Genomic DNA, 23257 nt, shown 5'->3' with positions numbered 1-23257 from the left:
CATCGCCCACGGGCCTGGGCTGCCCGAATCCCCACCCAGACTGGCCTTCAATACTCCCAGGGGATGGGGAAGTGTATCCGGGTCCTTCCCTGCGCACGCGTTGCCGTTTCGCGTCTTAACGACCACAACAAGCGGCCCGGCGGGTGCCCACCCCTGAGGCACCGCGAGCCCCGCCCGCTGGAGGCGCTGATTGGCCGAGGTTCGTGAGAGCGGGCGCCCCATTGGCCCGCGGGAGGAGCCGTCACAGGGGCGGGGCAGCGCGGGGGCTGCCGGGCGGCGCCTCCTGGTCCTGCCCCCCCCGGCGGTTCCGGCTGCGCTCCCGGTCCGTGCGTCCCGCCGGGCCCGGCCGGCTCCGGCAGCTGCGGCGGGCGGGGCGGCGCGGGGGGAGAGGAACCGTGTCTCCCCCCGAGCGGGCCCGGCGGCGGCAGGTGAGGTGAGACCCGCCTTCTCTCGGCGGGTTCCGGGCCCTCGGGAGCGCCGCTCCTGCGGGGACCCTGCGGCGGCAGCGCCGAGCGCGGCGGGGCAGAGGGGCCGTGCTCGAACCGCCGCGGGCCTGGCCTCGCCGGCGCGGCGCGTGTCCCGGGAGGAAACGGGGGCCGGGGGCAGTGGTGGCGGGGCCCGCGGCCAGCCCGGGGTGCGAGGCCGCCCCGAGGCGCGGTGGCGGCGGGGACGGGGCAGCTGCTCGCCCTCCTTTGTTCGCGGGCGCTCCGCTCGGCTGCCGGGGTCCGGCCCCCGCTCCGGTGAGGCGCTGGGCCCCGCTGGCGGGAGCACGGCTGAGCTGCCGCCTCCAACTGCCTTCCCTGAGCCCGGACCAGTCCCTGTTCTTACGTTTTTCCGGAGTTTTTCTCTAGCTCTGACACTGCGGAGGGCTTAGCTCTTGTCAGGAGGCATTGGGCGTCTGGTTGTCATGTCGCTTGTGGAAACAAAAATAACAAAGGTAGTAGGTTGCGTCTGGAGTGCTGACTGACACTAGAGCCCTAAAACTACAACATTGCTAATATCATTTGTCGTTACCTTGCCGTACTAGGTAATAACAATGTTTCTTAACAATCATTTTATATAAAATAAATTTGAATTCTCTTTAACAGTTACGTTTAGATGTTGTCAGAACTGTATTTGTTTGCTTTATAGGTGAAAAATCCTAAAGATGAACAGCAATGTGCTACACGTATCTTCAAAGCTGCCTTGGCTAGAAGTGGAATGTAGTTTCCTGACAGATCTTCTTACAAGGAAGTTGTAAATCCTTTCTAATGGCCAACAAGAAAGAGCCTCCTTTTTTTAATAAAGATAATATGGGACCATTTCACTACAAACTTCCTTTCTACGAAACTATGGAGCTCTTCATTGAAACGCTTACAGGAACCTGCTTTGAACTGCGAGTTTCCCCGTTTGAAACAGTTATTTCTGTGAAAGCTAAAATTCAAAGATTGGAAGGTACTATTCTCTCTTGTTTCAGTGTAAACTGTATCACTTTAGAAGAAGTCCTGTTTTAAAACTCATGATTGCTAAAATCAAACCAAAAAACTTAAGTGTCATGTTTAGCAATATGTGTAAAAACTCGGTACTTAGTTCATGGCTTAGGTTTAATTGAAGTTGAGTTGTTTTTTTGTTCTTTCCTTTTTTTGTAAGTTCATGGCTTAGGTTTCACCGGAATTGGTATGTTTGCTCTTTTGATGTGTTGGTTGGGGTTTTTTTTTCTAAATACAGTTATTAAGGTTAATCTTAAAAACTCTGTGGATTCCCTGACCCAAGTTGTTTGTTAACTAGCAAGATTATAAACCAGAGCCATGCAATATGTGTATATTGAGTAACTGAGCATACTTTAAACTTGCTGCTATGTTTGTTGCTGATTAGGTTAGTCAGTTTATGGTTTTTTTATGATACTGCAGTCACAAGAGCAACTGCAGTGCAGGCAAATCCCAAAGGCAGCTTTAAGTTACTGATTTGAATTTTGTTTAGGTGAGTGATCTTTTGCTGGTAGACATCTGGCTGAGCAATGCTTTGTCTTAAAATGATAAACTTGACACATTCTGCAAAGTGAAAAATCTTTAAGTTATGAGGCCAGTCTTGATGCTTATGCAAGAAGAATATGTGTAGGTTAGTCCCATCTTACCTCCTTTCCTCTGTAATGAGGATGACCTTGCATGAAAGAATGTGATCTGAAATATTTAGATATACATAGTTTAACTACTTTGAAGCATTGCATCCTCTATCCTCTTTTTCACTTTGGAAGGGTTAAAGAACTGTATAGCTGTAGAATTTGAGAGTATTAGAGTTGCTGATTTTAAGAAAAGGGATCCTCTCCTTCCCTAGTATACCTGTACGTGTTTTTCATCCTTCTGTCTCTTTCATCTCTTCTCTCCTTCTGTGGAACCCATCCTCTGGGAGATGTAACATGATTCTGTAGGCTGGATAGGATACTCTACTCCTCTTACGGAAATCTGCTCTAGTGGATGGAAAAAAAGCCCAGACAGCTGGCACGAGACTTAAAGCACAGCAGCATTGCAACAACAGAGGGGACTATTTACTAGTAAGATCTACACAATAGGAGCTCCACCGTGCAGATAACTGGAGCTTACATCCATGTAGGATTGCATGTTAGTGCAGCTGTGGGTGGATGGGCTTTTGTTTCCTGGGGACAGGGCCATAATTAATTGTGAGTCAGAGAATGTGTCAAGATGCTCCTGGAGGCTAGAGGTGAAGCAAGAAAAGGAAAGGGGTTTTCCTTCCTATAACTGAATATAGGTGTAGGAGAGATGCACAGAATGCTAGCTGACAGTGAATTAAAAGATAGCATAGGCAGTAGAGAACAGAAGGCTATTTGGGTAGTATAAACGATGGAGTGAGCTTTAAAGGATACATGAAGAGATTAGTGGGAGATGTGAGGAAGAGAGATTTGAATTCCTTGGAGTCCCAAATGTGAGACTGTGAATAGCCATACTCAGTTATGCCTACAGCTTACAAAAGAATCCTCATTTCTTATTAGAAGAACAGCTCCATAATGAAGTTATAATATTGCTTATCTGGAATTTTGCTCGCATGTTGTAGTTCATAGGATGGTAAAGTAATTATGGCTTGGCTGCCTGCTGTATAGAATTAATAAGTAAATTGCATTAAACATGGAAGATGAGTTCGCTGGTGCTTATCATTGAATTGTAAGAAGTCAGTTGAAATGCTTTGATACTCCATAGCAGAGTTAAAATGTTTGTACTGTTCTGATTAAGGATTTGTGGGAGGCAGAGTGAAAACAAATTGATCAGTTACGTGTGGAGGAAACAGATACACAATGACAAGTTAATTTAATGTTGCTCTTGGGGTTGCTATTGTATGTTAAATAATAATTAACAATTTTTCAGTGACAGAGTTCCTATTATAGTGCACAAGTTTGAGCAATAAATCACCCAGATGGAGCAAAAATTCAGAAGTAATTTTGTTGTGATTTAGCTTGGGAAGGAGAAAGCTTTCATCTGTTCCTGTTTCTGCTGCTGGTTTTCACTTTTTATTTTGTATCGTGTTGGCTGTCATGGGGTGTGAATCTCTCTTAGTTAAGCTGCACTTCTGGTTGGAGAATGCCTCCTACAATGCTGGAAGACTACATGAGGTCCCTAGTATGCGTATTGTCTTCATTTGGATGTTGGGGATGATAGTACGTAAGCAAAGGAGACAATTTGAAAAATGAGCTGAGACCTGAAAGCTCCAAGAAAAAAATCTAGAATTGTATCAGAAGTTAACAAATTGTTAAAATGTTATCCATGCCTCTAATGTAAAAGGCTAATAATAAAACTAAAATAAGACAAATTGATCTCGTCAACAACTGGAAAATCAATAGTTGTAGACTGTCTTCACCATAATAAAAAAGCATAATATGGATGGCATGTTAGGAATTTTGTCTACTTCAGATACTGTTTGTCATTCTTGATGCCTACTAGTGATCTGATATGGAAAGGCTTGTTTAGACAGCTGTACTAGACATTGGTACCTTACTAAGAAAGAGCTCCATGTTTTCAGTGGTTTTAGTCAGTAAAGAATATACATAAAAACTTACGGGTTCTAATGCATCTGAAATTTCAGTGCAAGTCTTCTACTCATAAATTGAAGTTACAGCATATCTGATGTGTGTTTGGATCAGATCCAGGCATTTGTCCTCAAATATGTTCTCTGTGAAGTAAGCAGGAGATTTGTTATAGTGTTGACTTTGGAGCCCCAGGGCTAAATTGCTCCTAGTCTCAGATTCACTGACTGAGCCTTTTAAAATGGTTCACCTGGGAAGAAATAGCTCCCTTTGTCTCTACTGGTGTCATAAAAGCTGGAATACACACACAGTACTACCAGCAGTGCTACCTATTCCATTGGTTTTACTTGTTAATCAGTGTTGATGGACACGGATAGGATGGTATCTGAATTTCAAGGTGGCATGAAAGACTGAGCTTTAACACAAGTAGAACTTAAAAAAACAGGATTTCATTGAAAGAGGAAGTAATAGGGTTTTTTAAACTGAGATCTCTCTTTGGTTTCTCCATTGCACAAGTCCTTGTAGCTGCTGGGCTGGGCAGAGTTGAGTATTCATTCAGAAACACCAATTATTACACTGTTTTAAAGACAGAGCATTCAGGTAGCATATTCATAGTAGTGGTTAATTAATCTCTTAAAGAACCATAGATAATACCTGTAAGCATGTTTGTTGGGAAAGATAGGATTGAGTCTCAAGGGAGGAGGTGGGCTTTGGGATTTTGTGGTGGTAGTGGTGATATTACTGTTATTAGCTTGCAGGAATTAATTTGAATTCTTCAGTGTGGAGTGTTAGGGCATTAATTTATATAGTGAGCTTTAAAATAAAAAAACAACTTGGTCATGGTTTGTTCGGTGAGTACTTGCCACTGAACTTTATGATCTGTGTACATGGAAACATCGACCTTTTTAAAAGAAAACTTAGATGTTCTCTTGTTCTTGTATGTTTGTAAAGGGGGAAAAGAGAACTAGCTTTCAAAGTACATCTTGATTTCAGTGTTCAATAGGTGTTCCCTTGTGTTCAGTAGGAAATGACAGATGCAGCAATAATTTTGTTGTACATCTGTCTGTGTGTACTCAGTTCATCGTGTGAGTTGTTATTTTCCTTTGGTCTTTTTGCTGTCATTATTTTGCTGCCTGTGTACAGCAGCTTCACCTTAAATAAAAGGAACTAGAGGAACGTCAAGCAGACTTCATATGGATGTTGTAATTTCTTTCAGTATTCTGTGAATTCAGAATATGTCATAATGATATTTATTAGTATTTGCATTAGAGAAAATAGCTGTGCTTCTGCCAGGATTGGAGTAAGTGGATTGCACAAGTGTCATGAATTTTTAACAGAACCAATCCTGCTTTTTTCTGTTTACAACTTTTCTCCTGCATCTTCTATTTGCTTTATGATTTGCCTGTTTACTGTGCTGATAGAGACTAGAAGTTCATGAAGCATTTTTTAAGCTTGTGCTGCTTTAAGTTGTGGATTTCTACACCTCTTACTAATGTAGCCAGTTTGTGGGGGGAAAATAATACTGTCAGCCCAGCCTGTCTGTAAACAGAGGCTCCAGCAATTTCAACATTAAATGAAAGATAAGTGCACTGTTTGGATTTTGTCAGTGACATGTCTGTGGCATTCTTAAACGTAGGAACTTTATACCCACAACTTAAAATCAAGGTTTTTTTCTGAAATCTACAAGGATTTTTTTTTTTCCCTGTGCTAGTCTTGACCAAGTCAGTTTCTGTGGTGAACAAAAGGGAAGAGTAAGGGAAGGAAGCTTAAGGCTGTATGTGATATGCTGATTCAAAGACAGGATAAGGTAGCTGCTTCTCTCCTCTCCTCCCCCCATTTTAGTAGGTCAGATTGTCAGTGCACCTGCAGCCATTTCAATAGGTAGTCTGCAGACTCTTCTATCCTCGTGTAGCATCACCTGGCCAGCTCATTTCCACTTGAGCATTGAGATGTAGCTTATTGCCCTACTTAGCTCTCGGTCCTGTTTTAGAGCAGGCCAGTGATACTGTCAGGTACTACTTAGGGAGAGGGTATCGTGGATGTGTGTATCTCACAGTTCTCATTATTGTTGGCAGTTGTACATGCTGATCTCATGTGTAAATGTCTCCTCAAGAAATCCTTACTATAATCCAGAAAAGTGACAGCTGATAAATATTTTGCTGCTTCTGAAGCTATAAAGCATATACTGTTTCCTCAGTGTATAAATACAGAATTCTAAGAAAACAGTATAAAAGGGAGTAAGTAATAAAGACATGTCTGTTTCTAATTACAGCAGAGTATCCTCTTTTCATCTGATCATTTCATCAAAAATACATTGTCATTGTTGAATGAGTAAAAACATGTTTCACTCCAGTGCTGCCAGCTGCAAGCCAGCCTTTTTAACAAATACTCTCTCAGTTTATCAAAGTAATTGGAAATTGCTGCTTGGAGGCTGCTGAAGCCATAACAAATGCAGACAGTAATCAGATTGTTTGTAATCAGAAGAGTGCAAAACAACACAAAAAACTTTATTGTAGACTCGGTGGCTATTGCCAGCTTGTTCTTTTGCTTATACTGCTGACTTGAAACATAACCAATAACCAGCTATTAAATAGCTGGCAGTGTACTGGCAATTATGTTAGTCTGCTATATGAACATATTATTCTTACAAATGTCCTGTGGACTTCAGAGGATATAAGATTCCTGTTTAATGCAGTCAAATGGAGTAAAGTTGTGTTGGTCATTCAGAACAGGGAAGATTGGGTATGAACTGTGCTGAGGAGATTGTCATCTTCTGTAAAGCCTAAAGAAAAATAATGACAGTTTCTCCAAAGGGCATTCCCCCTTCTGCACAGGGATGTCTCCTACTTGCCTGTTTGATATGCTTGGACTTTGACCAGACAGGATCTTGTCCCCTTTCTTCCTTGCCAGTGATGGATTTTGGTAGCTTTATGCCCTTCCTCTACTTAGGAAGGGGCTACTTAGCTATCTCCTGCCACAGCTTGCTAAGCATTCTCACAAGCCTTCAAAAGCTTACATGTTTTTGGAAACTATCTGAAAGACACTGATCTTTGTGTTCCCCTCCTGCCAGATGTATTTAGGGAAGTCTTACTGTGTAGCATTGCCAATTGCATTTCCTTTTAAGTATCTGAACATGCAATGAATAAAAACATAGGATAAGATTATTTTAATGTAACCTTTAGGAAAATACATTTATAGGTTTTGTCTCTTAGTATGACAAGTAGTGTTTAGAACTTTTTGAAAAAGTAATTCTTGGTCTCTGTAGATACACATTTTAATTAACATTTGTCATGAATGCACAGTAAGATCTTAATTACCTGGGTTTCACTAGACGAACAACTTCTTTTTGATGCTGGAGGGAAGGGGTTTTTTTTGATGGTCTGAGATGTCTCATCCTTTCATAACTGTCTTCATTTTTATTCTATCCAAAATTTGGAACGTGGTAGCATTCCCATAAAAATGTGTGAAGACCTCAAATTGTACCAGCTTTTGCTTATTATCTCTAATGTATATTGCATCTGTATCTGAGGTGACTACGCAGGCAGAAGTTGTGTAGAATTTGGATTCTATTTGTGTAGAATATGAATTTTTAATAAGGAACAAATACTCAGTATGCTTACTTTCTCTTAACAAAAAATAGCCAAATCATCCCAGAATTTGAGTTGAAAATGAGTATTAGTGGATATTAAAAATAACATTCCAATGGCATAAAAAAGCACCCAGAACAAAACAAAAGTGTTTGTAGGATGAAGTTTAATTAACTGCTGTGGTACTGAACTGTACATGCCAACTTTGAGGTCCCAAACCAAGCACAGATAAAAACACAACTGCAGTTCTCACCATGGTTAGAGAGCTGCCACCAGTCACCTTAATGTGACTATGTCTGTACTGTGAATAATACAAAATGCCAGTCTGTGCTTAAATTATTCAGTAGTTTTGTAGGTAGAAGTTTTATCTTGTGTTTCCTGTCAGTAGACATAAAGTTCTGAAGTTCAGATAACAGGAAAAAACCTCCCTTATCTGATGAATAGAAAAAGAGCAAGTATTAATAAGACTGAAGCAGTTGAACACTTCTACACACCCTCCGCTGAGCCAAAAGATTGAACTTTGTGTGTGAGCTAAAGCCTTCTGAAAGTCTTTGTTTTTAATAATTGTTTGGAGGTTGGATGTCATGGCTGAAGACTGCTCAAGTGCCTGTCCTTGTCCTGCTTCCTCTCTTCTTTCTCCTGTGATCCAGTTTCAATCCATCAGCTGCATACTCTTAAAAAATCAAAACTCCCCAGAGGCAAACTCCTCTTGCCAAGCTCCAATTTTAAGTTATTTGTTTGTTTCTTTTGTGTAGGTATTCCTGTCTCTCAGCAGCACTTAATTTGGAATAATATGGAACTGAAGGATGACTATTGTTTGAATGATTATAAGTAAGTATAGAATAAAAATTATGTTTCTAATTAATGTTTCTAAATAATTGTTAGCATAAGCAACAGAAAATGCTATAAAAATTTATTTATTGTTATTTACAGCATTTCAGAAGGCTGCACTCTGAAGTTGGTTCTGGCTATGCGAGGTGGACCTGTTAACACCAGACGAGGTAGGTGTTAAGTAAATTAAAGACAGTGGTTTTCATGCAACATCTTAAAACTATGAAGAGCTTCTCTTAGATAAGCATTTTAGACAATCAGACTTCAGTTCCAAATTAATTGGAAAAATACTTAACAAAAATGGGGGGATGTTTTTCCCCATCTTCTCTTACTTAACATATCAAGTGCACTTTGTTTACTCTTACATTAAGTATATTTATATGTACAGAAATCAAGTCATAAAATCAGCAGCTCTCCACTTGAAGAAAAAATTATACTGGAATGTCATTATACAAATAGTTTTTAAAATATAGTCGATAAGAGTCAGGTATTGCTATAGTCACACAATAAACTTGGTTATGTGGATCATCTGTATAGGAGTGAAAATGAAGAAATTCCAATGATAATTTTCACTTGGGGAAAAAACTCAGCATATCTTCTAGGTTGGGAATTCCTGTTATAAACTGAGCTGAGCTCTCATTGGTGATCAAAACAACAATAATATTTTGGTTTTATTTTGGTTTTTTGTCTTTATAGTTCCCGTGAAAGATCCTATCAGGGAAATGGCTGAATACATGGATCCTGCTCGAGACAAGATCTGGGAGAAAGGGCCATCCAACAAACAAGTTACCTTCCTAGTGTATCGAGAAGGAGATCGCTTGAATTTCTTCCGTGTGGTTGACCGGGGTGATGGCACTTTAACGCCATTGTCTGAGTCTTTGAGGTAAAGTTGGTTTTAATCTTTATATTATTCTTCAAAAGTGAGTTGCTGTGTAATTTTCAGCTGTGTTTGTTGACTTTATCAAAAGAATACCTGGCATATTGCAAGAATTATTGCCTAGGGGCTATTAAATTCTTGTTACTGTCTAACAGCACAGTAGTGCTTTGTGGTCAGTGGTTGTGCTGATGGTTCTCTTATCACTGTGTGTGTTAATATAATGAGTTAAAACTGACTTCATAATTCAGGCAATTCTCAACATTCCAGCCCATTCTGAGAAGGAGCATGTTGCAGGAGAGTCAAATCAGTATTTTATTAGATATTAGAAACTAATGTTAAGCGGTTTCTCTAACACCTTAAGGCATTTGTTTAGTTTTGTAAACATTTCTCTGTTCACAGAAATTTTTTTTTTCTGTGGATATGACTTGGCGAAATGTTTAGTCAGGAAGATAGTAGATTGGCAGTGCAAAATCCTGTGGGCTCTTTTTGGTTTGTTGTTTAGGAGCGTGGTTGGTTTGAAGGGAAGGGTGGTTTTGTTGTGCTTTATGTGGGGTGGGGATTTTTTTGGTTTTGTATGGATTTTGGTTTGGGGTTTTTTTGTATGTTGTTTTTTGTCTTATTTTTTTTAATCTACTGAAGTAATTACCAATATAGCCAGCCTTTGGATGCTATTAGGCCTCAGGTTAGCTACTGTTGAAGTACCAAGCTTGTGTTATTTGCTGCCAGAATCCAGTGCTGTTACCATCAGGAGGACAGGTGTGTCACTTTACCTACTACATTGTAGTAAACTGGTAATTTTTTTCCTAAAACTATCAAAATTGATATCTATTAAAAACAACTGAATTCTGGTTTTATACTGCAGCTTTTGGGTAGGGTCTTTTATCCCCTCAAGAACTTAATATTTGTACAGCTGTGAGGAAGGGAGTTCCTTTTCTGGGCACTAGCTGTGTTTTCTCCAAGGCTAGGGCTCAAGCTGTTTTAAGTGACTATTCTTGTTTCTGTTTGCAAAGGGAAAGCAAGAGCTTTGTACTGTGTTTGTATTCAGTTCATATTCAGAATGATACTACTCTTAAAAATTTTTATAAGACATCCATACTTCAAACCCACAGACTGAAAGAAATATCAAAGTTGAATTCCCACATTGTTATACAGAGTAGAAAGACTTGTTTGATATACAAGGAAGAGAAAAGATACAAATATTTTAGATCTGTGATTTTGTCTTTCAGCCCCTCTACTCTTTCAGTAAATAGCCACATATGGTACTGTTTGAAATAGGTTAAAACAAGCATAATTGGTAAGAACTGAGAGCCTTGCTGCTGCACTGGGCTAGATGCACTTCTGGAAAGATGAGTAGACTGGTGTAATTCTTGTTCTTGCTGCTAACCTGCCTGTTACCACTTTGTTCCTATTTAACCTTCTGACTCTAGTGAACATCCAAACCCATTCAAAAAGCTGGGACTGGGGATGCTATACTGTGAGTTTGTGCAAGGAGTTGTCATAAGGAGCTTGAAACTGAATGGATACAATGGGCTCCCTGGTATCTGCCTACATGTTCAAATTTGTGTGTGTGTGGATTTTTTTTTTCCCCATTTAAAACTAGTGTGGACAATGGTCTGAAAGTCTTTGTACTTTTCCATTGGGTAATCCTAGTGTATAGATATAATAGTAATTTAACTGAGATTGGCTAAACATTGCAAATGGGAGGAATAAAACACTCTTTTGGCTCTTGCAAGGACCTGGGTAAGCCTTTCAAAGCACAGCAGTACGTAGAAAAGTGAAATACATTGGGCTTAAGAAATATGCTGTCACTGGTCAAGTGAACCAGTTGGGTTGGAAGCCACCTGAGTTGAAAACATTCAGCTTGAGTTGTTTCTATTTTTCTGTGCTTTCTATGGGAGTTCATTTGTTAACTTTTCTACTAAGGCAGATAGTAATTTGGAGGGGAATGAAATCCAAATTTTTTAATTTGTTATCATGGCTGGGTGAGACTGTGGGAAATGGGAAGAGTAGCAAAGGGAGGAGAGAATGGAAACAAATCAGACCTTTTTGTTTGATCTTTGTAGAGGAAAGCTGTGGGTCACTCTGAGTACTACTATTTTGCATACTGACAGATGTGTTCATGTATGTGGGTATATTGGTGACTAAGCATTTCGAAGCACTTGTTTATCAGCCTCTCTCACACTGCTGATATGTGGAGCAGAATTCATTGACTGAAATTTAGAAATGAGACATTGGTTTTGGTTTTGTTTTATAGTTCTCCGGATAATTTTATTTCGTCTGCGATTGAGTTACTGGTTAAAACTTGACAAGAGTATAAATGCATACAGTGGTCATTGTCTCTGGATTAGAAGAAGAGTGTTGAAGTTGTGGTGGAGGACTGGCAGACACTGGTGCCAAAAGGGTTTCACCAAGCTAATAATTTTTGAGACATGCATTTTATAAGCAGGAGCTCAGGAATGTTGACACCTATGGACAAAGTAAATTTAAAATTTAGTCATTGTAAAATGGACTGAAAATATCATTAATATCAAAACTCCCTGTCCAACTTTTATAATCTTACAATCACATCAAAGCAAACAATCCTTTTGTCAGTCCTTTTTTTTTTTTGGTGTGTGTTTTTGGCCCCTGTTTGTCAGGAAATTGAACAAAAAGATAACAATTACTTTTTCATTAAAAGAAAAATCAAAAACCAACCACACCAAAAAACCAACCAGACATGAAACATACCACTTTGCTTTCTATCATTACCTTGCAGGAAAGGAAGTTCAACAAATTCTTTTGACTTGGGTGATGTAAACCTTTATAAAGTTAAAATTTAGAAATAACTTTTTTTAGTGTTGGGTTTTAACCAGGAGAAGTATGTATACATAATAGGCATGCTGTCTGTCCCCATATGGACCTATTCAGGTTTTGGTAAGAAATTACTGGTCTATTTTGTTGACTCTTGCTTTGAATTTGCTGCTATCTTGCTCTTCACACTGTCTCCCAGCTGTGCTGCCTTTGGAATTTTGCTACATTTTAGGAAATGGATTTGGAGAGTCAGTGCAAAAAATGCTGGCTCTAAGGGCAGCAGAATATTTCCAAGAATCAGGTAAGATGCTAGCTCTAATTAGTGGGGTTTTTCTTTTTTTTGGTACTGACTTCCACATGACACTTTTAGTTCTTCCTTGATCTCTTTTGGAGAGTAGAAACTTGAGCTAAATCTACTAAGACATTTTTATGAACACAGGGGAATTCGGGGAGTTGCCTGATTGTCATGATTTCTAGATGCTGACAACCTAATGGAAGAACTAAAACACTCTTCAAAATGTACTACCTACAGTGTTGAAAATGCATCAATTTGTAATGAATTGGACACTCCTAATGGTTCTTTCATTTCACTGTCAGATGCTGAATGTGTTACTGATTGATGCTTCATAGGAAAAACAAATTAGATGCTGATTTTTAAAACCTTGAGGTGAGGTTTTTGCATTCTGTTAAAATGCAGAATGGAAGAAGGAAATGTCATGCTATAAACTTCCAGTGACTACTGACCTAAAATATTTTGTCTTGGGACTAGCAATTCTAATCTATTTTTTTTCCAAATGTGAGACTCTTTGGCATCTTTGGAAACCTAAACTGATCTTTTTTTTTTCTTTTTTTTTCTTTTTTTTTTTTTTGTTTTGAAAAGGAGAAATAGAATATCACATCCACATGGGTGACCCCTCCATTTCCATTTATGGTGAGAACACCCCTCAGGATGGATAGAAATTTGGACTTTTCCTTCCATGCCAGTGTCTGGTTAATTGGAAAACTGATCAGCTTGTTGTCTGAGTCACACACTTAACAGCTTTGGCCATATCTTCAGGAGACATTTGTGGAACTGGATATCCCCTCTGTGGGGGAAATATATAGTGAGTGTGAACCAACTGTATGTGATATAACAACTTCCCAGAAGCGTGGCTATGTTCAGATTTCAGCTACATCACTTTGCCCTTATAAGGGATGCTTATGTGGATAAATGGATTTGAAATGTCTTTGCAAACAGTTTTTACATAATGTTTTGTCAACAGATCAACTACGGATATGACTTCCTAGTTGTGAGAATACTCTACATTGAAGACATAATTCAATTACTTGATTAGAGGATGAATGCAAACTTTCTTTTATTTTCAGCGGTGGTTCAGTTTATAATTTATATGCTGATGATGAAGATGAGACAGAGGCATCACCTTCTGGCCAACAGATTATTGAGAATTCAATTACTATGAATAAAATGAAACTGCTCAAGGCAAAGATGGAGAACATGAATCTGAGTAAAAAGGTGAAATTGTGATTTCAGTTTTTTTTGTCATAAAATGGCTTGGGCTTTCCTTGTGCTCACTTTTCTAAAAAGCAGATCAGATTCTGCCATTTTGAGAAGTAAAGTTATCATGGGTAGATGATTTCTCAACTATTGTTTATGTAAATACTGTTGTATAAATGTTCTGCTGAGGGGCATTGGCTTCCTTGGACCTACCTGCCCTCATTCAAAGAATTCATTACTGGTCCTGGATTTATTTGCAAGGGTAGGTTTTTTGGGGTGGGTGGGTTTTGTGGTTTTGTTTGTTTGGGGTTTTTTTCTTCCAATACTTTAAGTAGCATTGTTTTGCAGTACTGTTCTGGTAAAAAGTCAGTGTTTCTCTTAAAATGCAATTTCATTAGATACACTGTTACTGAAAAGCCTATAAAGTGAAATATGGAATGATACTATCGTGAAGATAAAACATTACACTGGTGTTCATGTGCGACTAGGTTGCCTAGATGTAAAATGAAGAGATTATACTTTCTTTCATTTTTTGTTGTGTTTGAGATCTGAAGCTCCTCTGGATAACTTTGATGACCTTCTGGCTTCCTTTTCTATTTCTCTGACATGTCACCTATTGAAAACATTTCCTGATTATAATCTTTGATTTTATTATTCAGCTGTTGGGGTGAAATCTTGATGGCTAGTAATATGTAAGGCAGTAGAAAGAATGACACGCTCTTTTCTGGTCTTACACTGTCTGAATTCCTCAGAATGTATTTTCAGTCAGGTCTTCTGAGCACAACTGGAATTCAAATACTAATTGCTGTTGTATCCATGTTTTTTGATTTTGGTTGAGCTTTGGTTTTTTTTTAATAGCCTAAGAAAACTGTCAAGGTGAAGCCTCGCCCTCCAATGACTCCTCGACCACCTAGTGGCTCAGTGGCTGCTGCCCGTCACCGCTTTTTAAGAGTGCTCCCCCACATCGGACAGTCGTGCCTACCTCCTCCTGGGAATTTGCATCAGTCTGAATCTCCCCAAAACGCACTTTCAGCACTGGCTACTTTGGCCACTGCTGGTAGAACAATGCCATCCACAGCTAATCACTTCCTTAAGGAAGATGACACTTGGCAGAGCAGCTCTTGGTCTCAGCCAGTCAATAGCATCAGGTTACCACCAAAAATATCTCGCGTTGAACTAGAAAATGCAAAACTACCTACAAATAGTATTCTGACTCCTGTTTCATCCCTGCCTGCAAATTCAGAAAAAGCATCTGAAAACGTGACCTCAGCAAGTGAGGAGGATGCTGTTTTGTTTCCAAGTCTAACAAACGTGGAACTATATGGAACAGAAGAAGAACATCTACCTGAACCAGATGCTTTTGCTTTTTTAACAGAAGCAAGCCCTGCTGAACAGTGTAGTGAGATATATGACGTAGGAAAGGTGAACCCAGAACTTGAACTGCCTGATGGAGACGAAGATTCTAAGGTTGTAGAGCAGCATAGAAAACCTATTGGCAAAGTGCTGAGCACTGCAGCAATGGAGACTGGTCTTCTCAGTACTCGTGAATTAAGTCCTCAGAAAAATCTGCTTTTGTCTCCCCTCCGGTATTCACCACAAGTGGCACATCACAGTTCTCTGAAACCACAAGCACAGCCCAGATGCTTTGAGGCTGGTAACTTGAGATCTACAGCCTCCCCTAATGTGCTTCGATCATTGGAAGTACGTAGTATAGCAGACTCCTCTTTTTCTAGGACCACTAGATTTTGTAGTGTGAAAGTAGAGTCACTTGGCAAAAGACCTGATGTAATTTCTAAAGCAGAGGCTAAGGACATCACAGATGTGGCTAGCAAGGCATCCAAAGAACCTGCGAGTTCTGTAAGTAACTTAGGATTTCTGGCTTCGCTGGCCCGAAGCACAAACAGGGAAAGTTTACAGAGTTCCTGTGGGACTGACAGGTTTCGGACTTCTGCTATTGCACTGCCTACAAACCTGCAGCATTTTCAGGAAGAAAGCTTTAGGAAAACTGCTCCTCCAAATGGAGCTGCTGAATATATTCTAGTGAGTATGAATGCATCCAAAGAAATCAAGTTTTCCTGTTTTTGTGATACTGATGTTACAAAACTACTGTGTGTGTGTGTGTGTGTGTGTGTGTGTGTGTGTGTGTGTGTGTGTTTGTCTTGTCAGGAGAAGCAGTTGGGGTGCGGGAGGTGTATTTAAATCCCTGGTTGTCATAAACTGTTTTCTGAATGGCTGATGGTTTCTAAACTGCCTGTTTATCTAAACAGGTCCTAGAAGAATTTTTTCACCAAGATTTAAAGCGGCTGTTCAGTTCACAACTGAAATTATGAGTTATTGTAGTGATAGAATTATGAGTGTGTGTGTTTAGAAGTGTCATCTGGCTTCTGCTGCTCACTAATTGTCATTTATTCCAAAGTGTGCCCAGTGACTGGCACCATATGTGCCCAGCTTCTGCTCTCTAATGTACTTTGTTGTTTTGGTGTACTTTGAAGTGTGGGGAGATTTATTAAATAGTCATTGAGGTTAAGGCTTTATATTGCAGAATTTTAACTTTGTGTGCGGTTGTCTTGGACTCCTCGTGGGTAGATTGATAAAACATTGGTATCAAATAAGCTGATACCAGACTACCTACATTTTCATTTAATTTCCATCTGCTAGTAATTTCGTTGTGGAAATTTTTTTTTTTTTTTAGTCTGCGCATGGGCTTGGAATGAATGGAAGTATGGCAGCTGTAGGGAAAAGAGTAGGTAAGTAACTTATATAATAATTAAAGATGACTCTAATCTTTCCTGATATATCACACATAGAGAGGACAAAAATAATTTATCTTTGTAAGGCATTTGGCTTCTAGAGTCCTTGCTGTATTACACTTCTATAGCATGGTTAATCTTTTAATATTTTAAGCAATTCTTTAACGTGCAGATGGCTTCCAGATCTTAGGTGGACCATAACTGCAACTCTTTTTTAGTTTTTTTAAAACTTAGTGAAGCCTGCATGTCATCTGTAGATCTAAATGTGACTTTCTGTGCTGAAGTTGCCAAATTATCAGTTCTGTGAATCTTTCTGAGTCTACTAAAATCAGAGCCAAGTTTATTGGTAGCATTGTCTTTATCACAAAAAAAAAGTGGGGAGGAAGCAATAAGGACATGGATGCTGCAGAACACTGATACAGAGCAGATTTTTCACTATTTTTTTTGCTGTTCATCATTCTTTCCACCCTAGTCATGGTAACTGTGGAGTGCTCAATGCTTGACATCTATTGAAAATAGATGTGTTATGCATAGATATTAATTGTTTATGTGATTAATTCTATTGGGAGGAATTGTCTAAATTAATGCTTTCAAAACTCTTAAGAGTGAACTAAGGACTTTTGGCACATTTAATTTTTCTTCTATGTATCTTTGACTTACAGTTAGCAAGTTTTCTTTTCTTTCTGTATTACCTTAGGTGGGTATGTATTCCAGATCTGGCATATAAAATAAACTAGAAAATAGATGTTCAAATAGCAGCTGCAACAGAAAAAATTATGTAATTGTAATGTTGGAGCAAAAGCTGCTAAAAGAGTGGGTTGTGCCTTTGTTTCACAACTGTAGAGGCAGCTTTCACTTGGCAGTCAGTTAGGAAACAGGTCTGTCCTGTCTCTGCTGCTCCAGAGGTGATAGCCTAAGGGCCCTGTCTGCATGATGGGGAAGCCTACTAGCAGCTGAGTCATTTTGGATAGGACCATGAAGAAGACACTCCTCTGGTGTATCTTACATCAGACAAAATTGTATTTTCCAAAAGATACCAGACATGAGTTGGTGTGGTCATATCATGTAGGCTCTTGAGAGAGATGTGGCTGGTAATGATCTGTTGTATAACTGGCCACAGGACAGATCACTTTTCACTGTAGTTGCTGTAGGGACTGTAAATGTCAGGACAGGTGTATTGCTTTTCTGTTCAAGTAGGTCCTCAGGGCCAGCTGTCTTAAAGCTCTGTCTCTTTCACAAACTGGGCTAAGTGATGCTTCTGAAACTGTGCTTTTAGATGATGAAATTGTTAGTGTGGACAAATGTTGCCTGGAAGTTTCAATGCTGGATAGGAATGGGGTGGGAGTGGTGGGTAGGGATGACTGTGATGTGTAGTGACTGCCTGGTGCTGCTATTGAGTGTAGTCTGCTGCATCTCAGCTAAGAAATGACTGTTGGGATTAAAAGTGTGCTGGACGAAAAATACTTGTGAACTCATGAGATAACTTTTTGGGAACATCCTGACAATATAGCTGTAGAAACACTGAAAGAATGTTTGAGAGGATGCATTGCTCACTTTACTGACCCAGCATGTGGGAAATACGCTTGAGCAAGTTGTGGACAAAGAGGGAAGGGAGATGCCTTTTCTTTACATGATCTCCGGTTAATAAAGCAACAGCCAAGAATTACAAGGCAAAAAGTAAAAATAAAGTAAGTTTTTTTAAGTATAGAAATTTTACAAACATCTGCAAAGTGCCTAATGTAACCATATAGCTAGGTAGAGGCTTGTAGTCTAATACAGTACTATTCTTGCAATTACGGAGTACCAGCAAGATTTTTAAATGTTGCAGTACTTACTTGGCAAATTAGTATAGTGAATATATTGGATGCTAGGTAATGGAATGCCCAGGTGATTCTTTGTAAAGCTGTTGTGCACAGGGCTTTCCCAATGACACTCTGTGTGCGTTCATTTTGTGTCTGGGAAGACCATTAACAGATGTGTTTATTGATTTGTTCTGTAACTTCCTACTTACGTGAACTTTTAACGGGTGTTCAAAATAGCAGTTTTAAGGCCCACATTGTGATGCCTCTTCCAAAGGTGCTCATGGGCTTGAGGTGTGTTTCCTGTTTTGGCTTTCAGGGTTTATTTTTCCCCCTTCTTTTTAGGCTTTGGGGTTCCCACCTGAAGTATCCTAAGAAATGCAAAATGAATCTGCGTTTCAAAAGATAACATTTAACTTGTTTGTGAATAAGTTATAATGTCTTTACTGTCTTTCTACTTCTGAAAGCAGGTGAAGCAACCCATCTTCCACCTGTGAATGGCTTAATTCAAGCAAAAAAGAAAATTTCAAAGCACTGCTTTCTTTGTGGCAAGAAAACTGGATTGGCAACCAGCTATGAGTGCAGGTAGGTGGAGTATATAACCAGCTGTTACTTAAAATTGATAGCTGAGTTAACCAGAAAGTTTTCTTTGCTGCATAGTATTCCTTAAGCATAGCAAATCAAAAGGCAACCTTCAAGAAAGTTGCAATTCTCAGTTCTGCAAAACAGCAGGAATTAAAACTCAGGAATGTTGCCCCTGTTGTGCTCTTGAGGTGTATGTTTTTCCAGGAAGACCAAGAAATGGAAGGTAACAGAATGGAAGATACCAGGAAATAAAGAACAAGATAATAAAAAAAGAACAATGACATTTTATACTTGTGGGAGAAGAACCTGCTACAGATACATGTTCTGCAAAGTTTCTCATCAATAATGGTATCATTAACAACTTGAGGAAAAACTGAGTTTGATAGTTTCTCACAAATCTCCCTCAGATTTGGCCCAATTGCAACACATCTTCACAGTTTGTGAATTTATACAAATTTGTATTCAACAAATTTTTGATATGTGTGTTCTGGTTTTTTGCAAGACTTCAGTCACCTTTGAGCATCTAGAGCATCTCAAACACAGAACCACCCAAGTGCTGGTCCCCCAAATCATTACTTGTAGACAACACAGTGGGACCTGGTGCTTGGTGGTGATCTTGGGAAACTGTAAAAAAAAAACAACAAAAAACCCCAGCCAAACAAAAAACCTCCAAACAAACAAAAAACTCCCAACAAGAACAACAACAAAAAAACACAGAAAAGTGTGGGGTATGCCCAGCCCCTGCCCTGGGGGGGATCTCTGCTGAGATAAGAGATTTCATAATCGCCCAGCAGGACTCCCTGGAAAGGCAACCACTTCTTTGGTCATGGAGAGAAAAGACAGACCCACAATCCTTTAGGAGACCCTATGCAGATCCCTTGTAACCCATTGGCCTTCACCCATCCCCTGTATCCCTATAAAAGCTAAGGCCTCTGCCCCTGTGGGAGAGAGCTCTCGTCCCTGGCTTTCCCCTTCGCCGGAGTACAGATAATAAAGCTACCTTCGTGTGGAACCAGCCACACGAGCCTCTCGTCTCTCTCTGGTCTGGCTTGGCCTGGAGGTGCCCTGCAGAGCTGAGCTGGAATCACGAGCTGACAATCACTAAAGAGCTGACAGCCTCTGCAAGGGCCCCTCTGCCAGCAGCTGAGAGGAAGACACCGGGCCTCGGGAAGGCGATTCCTTTCGGGACCATCTCCCCGGACCGGTCACCTCTTCCAGGGTCAGAGCTACTGACCCCATCTCCAGCTGTAATAGAAAAGAACCCCACTCTCTCTGTTAGTTTTCAAATACAAGGTATTTTTTCTTAGTATAGTTTCCTATGAGCTAGTCAAGGTTGGGGACTGCTGCGCTGTGAGGGCTGCATTTGGAGCTGATCTTGGTTCATGCCAACCAACAGCAAAATGAACAAGAACTTCTGCCACTGGGCAATCGTATAGGAGAATTTCAGGGTGAGGAATTGTCTCCTTACTGACTCTTCAGTCTCTGATTTTGAAAAGTTTTGGACACTGCACACTTTCCTGATGAGCACATAGCTGCAAGCTCTTCTAAAAGTAACTAAGCAGCTTGCAAGGTTAAAAATGAAAGGGGAAATGGCTCATCTCCAAGAATAGCATTTGTTTTGGTTTCAAAAGGAGCAACTATAGGACCTTCTTCTAGAAAGCAGCATAAACCAAAGAGTATATAGTCCTATGAGAAAAGTTGTGATTATGGGACCAAGAACCAAAGAAAAATTTATTTCCAGGCACATAAAGCCTCAGGAACAGCTGCAGAGTTTATTATGAACCCAGATACACAGATAAGTAAATAGGGGATTATAGTGTAATAGTGAGTTCAATGGGTAACAATCCATTTCAAGAGAATTCTGATTTTGGATGGTATCAGTGTTTTACTGTCAAGAAGCATCTCTGTCAAATAATCAGGCAACAGGACCCCAATATGTGTCTCCAGGTAAAGCACTTGTCCAAATTGTATACAACATCCAAAGTACGCTTTTCTCCTGGTAAGAGTCTTAGCTGCAGAACTGTCAAGTTTGAAGCAAAAATTCTGATCTTATCAAAATTGCAACTGATATTGGGTAGATGAACCCTTTTCCAGTCCTACAGGAAGTTATGTTCCCTGTAGTTTTTCTGATGTCTTACAGCTGACTAAATCTGTATTTATTAATCTTAAATGGCTAATTTGCCTTTATGCCAGGCAGAAGTTGTGCTGAAAACAACTGTTTTGATTGTCTGAGTGATGTCGTGGTTTTGAATTGAAATGCATTACATGGATTTCACCTGATGGAATTACTGTCCATGGTTTTGTCCTCTGAATTCTACCAACTAATATTGTGTGAGGTCCTTAAGAAAGAAAGAAAGTAAAACAAAGCTCATCATTCTTAATTTATAAGCGTGTTTGATCCTTGCTGGTTAGTTCCTGGAGTACTGCTTTTGCTTAGCTTCCCAGCTGAAGAGACTGTTGGGTCAAAACTGAAACATTCAGTGTGAAAAATGTCATTTTGTGTACCCTACCAGTTAATGTCACCAGTCAAGGATGATGACAATTCAAACAGCTCTGTCATTTAAGACATGATTAAGCAAAGTGGCTCCCAGCATGTCAGAGCATTAAAAGCTTCTAAAAGCTTGTAACATGTAATATTCATGTTTCTTCAGATGTGGAAACAACTTCTGTGCAACACACCGCTACGCAGAGACCCACACCTGCACCTACGACTACAAGAGCGCGGGGCGGAGGTATTTGCAGGAGACCAATCCCATTGTTAGTGCACCAAAGCTTCCCAAAATCTGACATGGTTGTGCTGCATGTGGCCACTCTGCCATTGAAGAATTGTATTGAATTGAGAGAAGCACTTGCTAAAACTGCATAATTTTGCCATGCTCCATATTTAAAGATTTGCCAAGTAACAAAAAAGCACATGAGGATGCATCGAAGAATAATGTGAACACTACTGCAGTTAAAACTTTTCTTCTTGAGTGAATGAAAGGTTAAAAACTAGTTTCTAAAAACTTACACTATGATTTAACTGTTACTGCACGTGTTGTGTTTTATATTTGGGAAAGCTATTTCACTAGACAAGTCTTTAAAGATGCACTTTACTAACTTTACTGTATAACCAGAGTTGAGGGGGTGTTGTAATGAGGGTGTCATGTAATGTCTTCTGTACTCTTGTTTTTTGTCCATTGCGTGGTATCTTCTAAGTTATTTCACTAGAAGGATCCTCCTCCCTCCCCTTTCTTCAAACAGCCTGTTTTGAGATTTTAAGGGGATAGTGTGTTCCACCCCTCTGTTTCATTCTGATTGATATTCATACATTGTGTGTCCATTTTGAAAATGACATATCATCTTAATCACCTTTTCTTAAAATAATGCTGTTTATATGACAAGTTTGTTTTTAAATAGAAGGTTCCCTGTTTGTTGCCATTAAATATAAGAAACAACTTATTTTAACTTTTTTTGTAATCCTAGATTTTTTTAAGACTTCACAACTTGCTTTGTTAAGATGTTGAATGCTGTTACTGGAAGAAATTCTAATAAATATTAAATTTTATTCTTGTTTATGCTGTCATAAATGCACAAAATAACTTCCCTCTTACAGTGTGTTCCTAAATTAAAAGTTAGGCTCTTTTGGGAGGGTGTATATATATATATATATATATTTTTTTTTTTTTTTTTTAATATATATATATATATTCTTTTTTTTTTTTTTTTCCCCACAAGCACTGGCTCATATCTGTTCATACTGAAGCTGATGGGAAGAATTCCCACCAGCTTCATTAGGTATAGTGTGACCAACACTGTGTGCTTTAAATAAACCTCCTGAAGTCTTACAGGTGTGCTGGCAAAGGCAAGATGGATGCCCAACAAATGGGCATGTATTAACCTTTCTCCCCTTCAGCTGATACAGTATAAAGGCAGTTCAGTAAATGCATGAGACACCTCTAATGATCATGTAGCCACTGCAGAAAGTCCTGTTGGAAGAATGTACCTACTGGAAAGACTTTCCTCTTTCATTCCCTTAATGCTTGTGAAATATTTTTATAAGCATCAAGTGTTCCAGTAAAAAGAGATTAATAAAAAGCTATGACAAACCATCAAAACAAAAGAAATCCCCCCACACTGTATCTAGGTAATCAAATGTCATGGTCCCTGTCTTGTCAAAGTCCTCAGCTACTTGGTTGGTTGTGGTACTAAAATGATCTGTGTTGCATTCCAGTCAAAGGGTAACAGCTTATGAGAGTCAAAAGGTGGGCCAAAATAGAAGAAAGAGGATCACTGAAAGCGGGAGAAGTAAATTGAAGAATCTCACCCTTGGAGGAAATCCATTTCATGTAGTTCACTTGAACATTCTTAAACCTGAAGTTTTCAGAGTGATGAGCGTGGGAAAAATATGTACACAATCATTCTTCTGGGCACTGGTAAGATAAAAATGTCATTCTGTGTGACTTCCATGCTTATTATCACTAGAGAAAGTTCCCCTGGTATGAACAACATGTCATTACTGAGCCATGCTACATACCATGAACTGCCTGGA

General features: G+C 39.5%; 1 protein-coding gene across 6 annotated transcripts; it reads left to right on the top strand.

The window, feature by feature from the left end:
- The first annotated feature begins 296 nt into the window (after nt 1–296).
- ZFAND4 (zinc finger AN1-type containing 4) lies at nt 297–22242 on the top strand. 6 transcript variants are annotated; one of them, XM_069019544.1, is made up of 10 exons: nt 297–428; nt 1132–1434; nt 8355–8430; nt 8533–8600; nt 9127–9313; nt 13463–13610; nt 14451–15293; nt 16285–16339; nt 18612–18726; nt 21378–22242. In XM_069019544.1, exons 2-10 carry the CDS (start codon nt 1251–1253, stop codon nt 21511–21513), a joined length of 1812 nt encoding a protein of 603 aa, XP_068875645.1. In that variant the 5' UTR covers nt 297–428; nt 1132–1250; the 3' UTR covers nt 21514–22242. The 6 variants fall into 6 exon arrangements, with proteins under 6 accessions (XP_068875645.1, XP_068875644.1, XP_068875643.1 ...); XM_069019543.1 differs by having other exon boundaries at nt 18609–18726; XM_069019542.1 differs by having other exon boundaries at nt 14451–15632.
- The last annotated feature ends 1015 nt before the right edge of the window (nt 22243–23257 follow it).

The sequence above is a fragment of the Aphelocoma coerulescens genome, chromosome 6 (genome assembly GCF_041296385.1).
Source record: "Aphelocoma coerulescens isolate FSJ_1873_10779 chromosome 6, UR_Acoe_1.0, whole genome shotgun sequence".
NCBI lineage: Eukaryota > Metazoa > Chordata > Aves > Passeriformes > Corvidae > Aphelocoma > Aphelocoma coerulescens.
This window is presented reverse-complemented; position numbering and strand designations above follow the sequence as displayed.

Coding starts and splice junctions, on each gene's coding strand:
- ZFAND4 (XM_069019539.1), top strand. CDS start 1,251: ATGGCCAACAAGAAAGAGCCTCCTTTTTTTAATAAAGATAATATGGGA. Junction 13,611..14,450: donor ACATGAATCTGAGTAAAAAG/GTGAAATTGTGA, acceptor TTTTTTTAATAG/CCTAAGAAAACTGTCAAGGT. Junction 15,633..16,284: donor GAGCTGCTGAATATATTCTA/GTGAGTATGAAT, acceptor TTTTTTTTTTAG/TCTGCGCATGGGCTTGGAAT.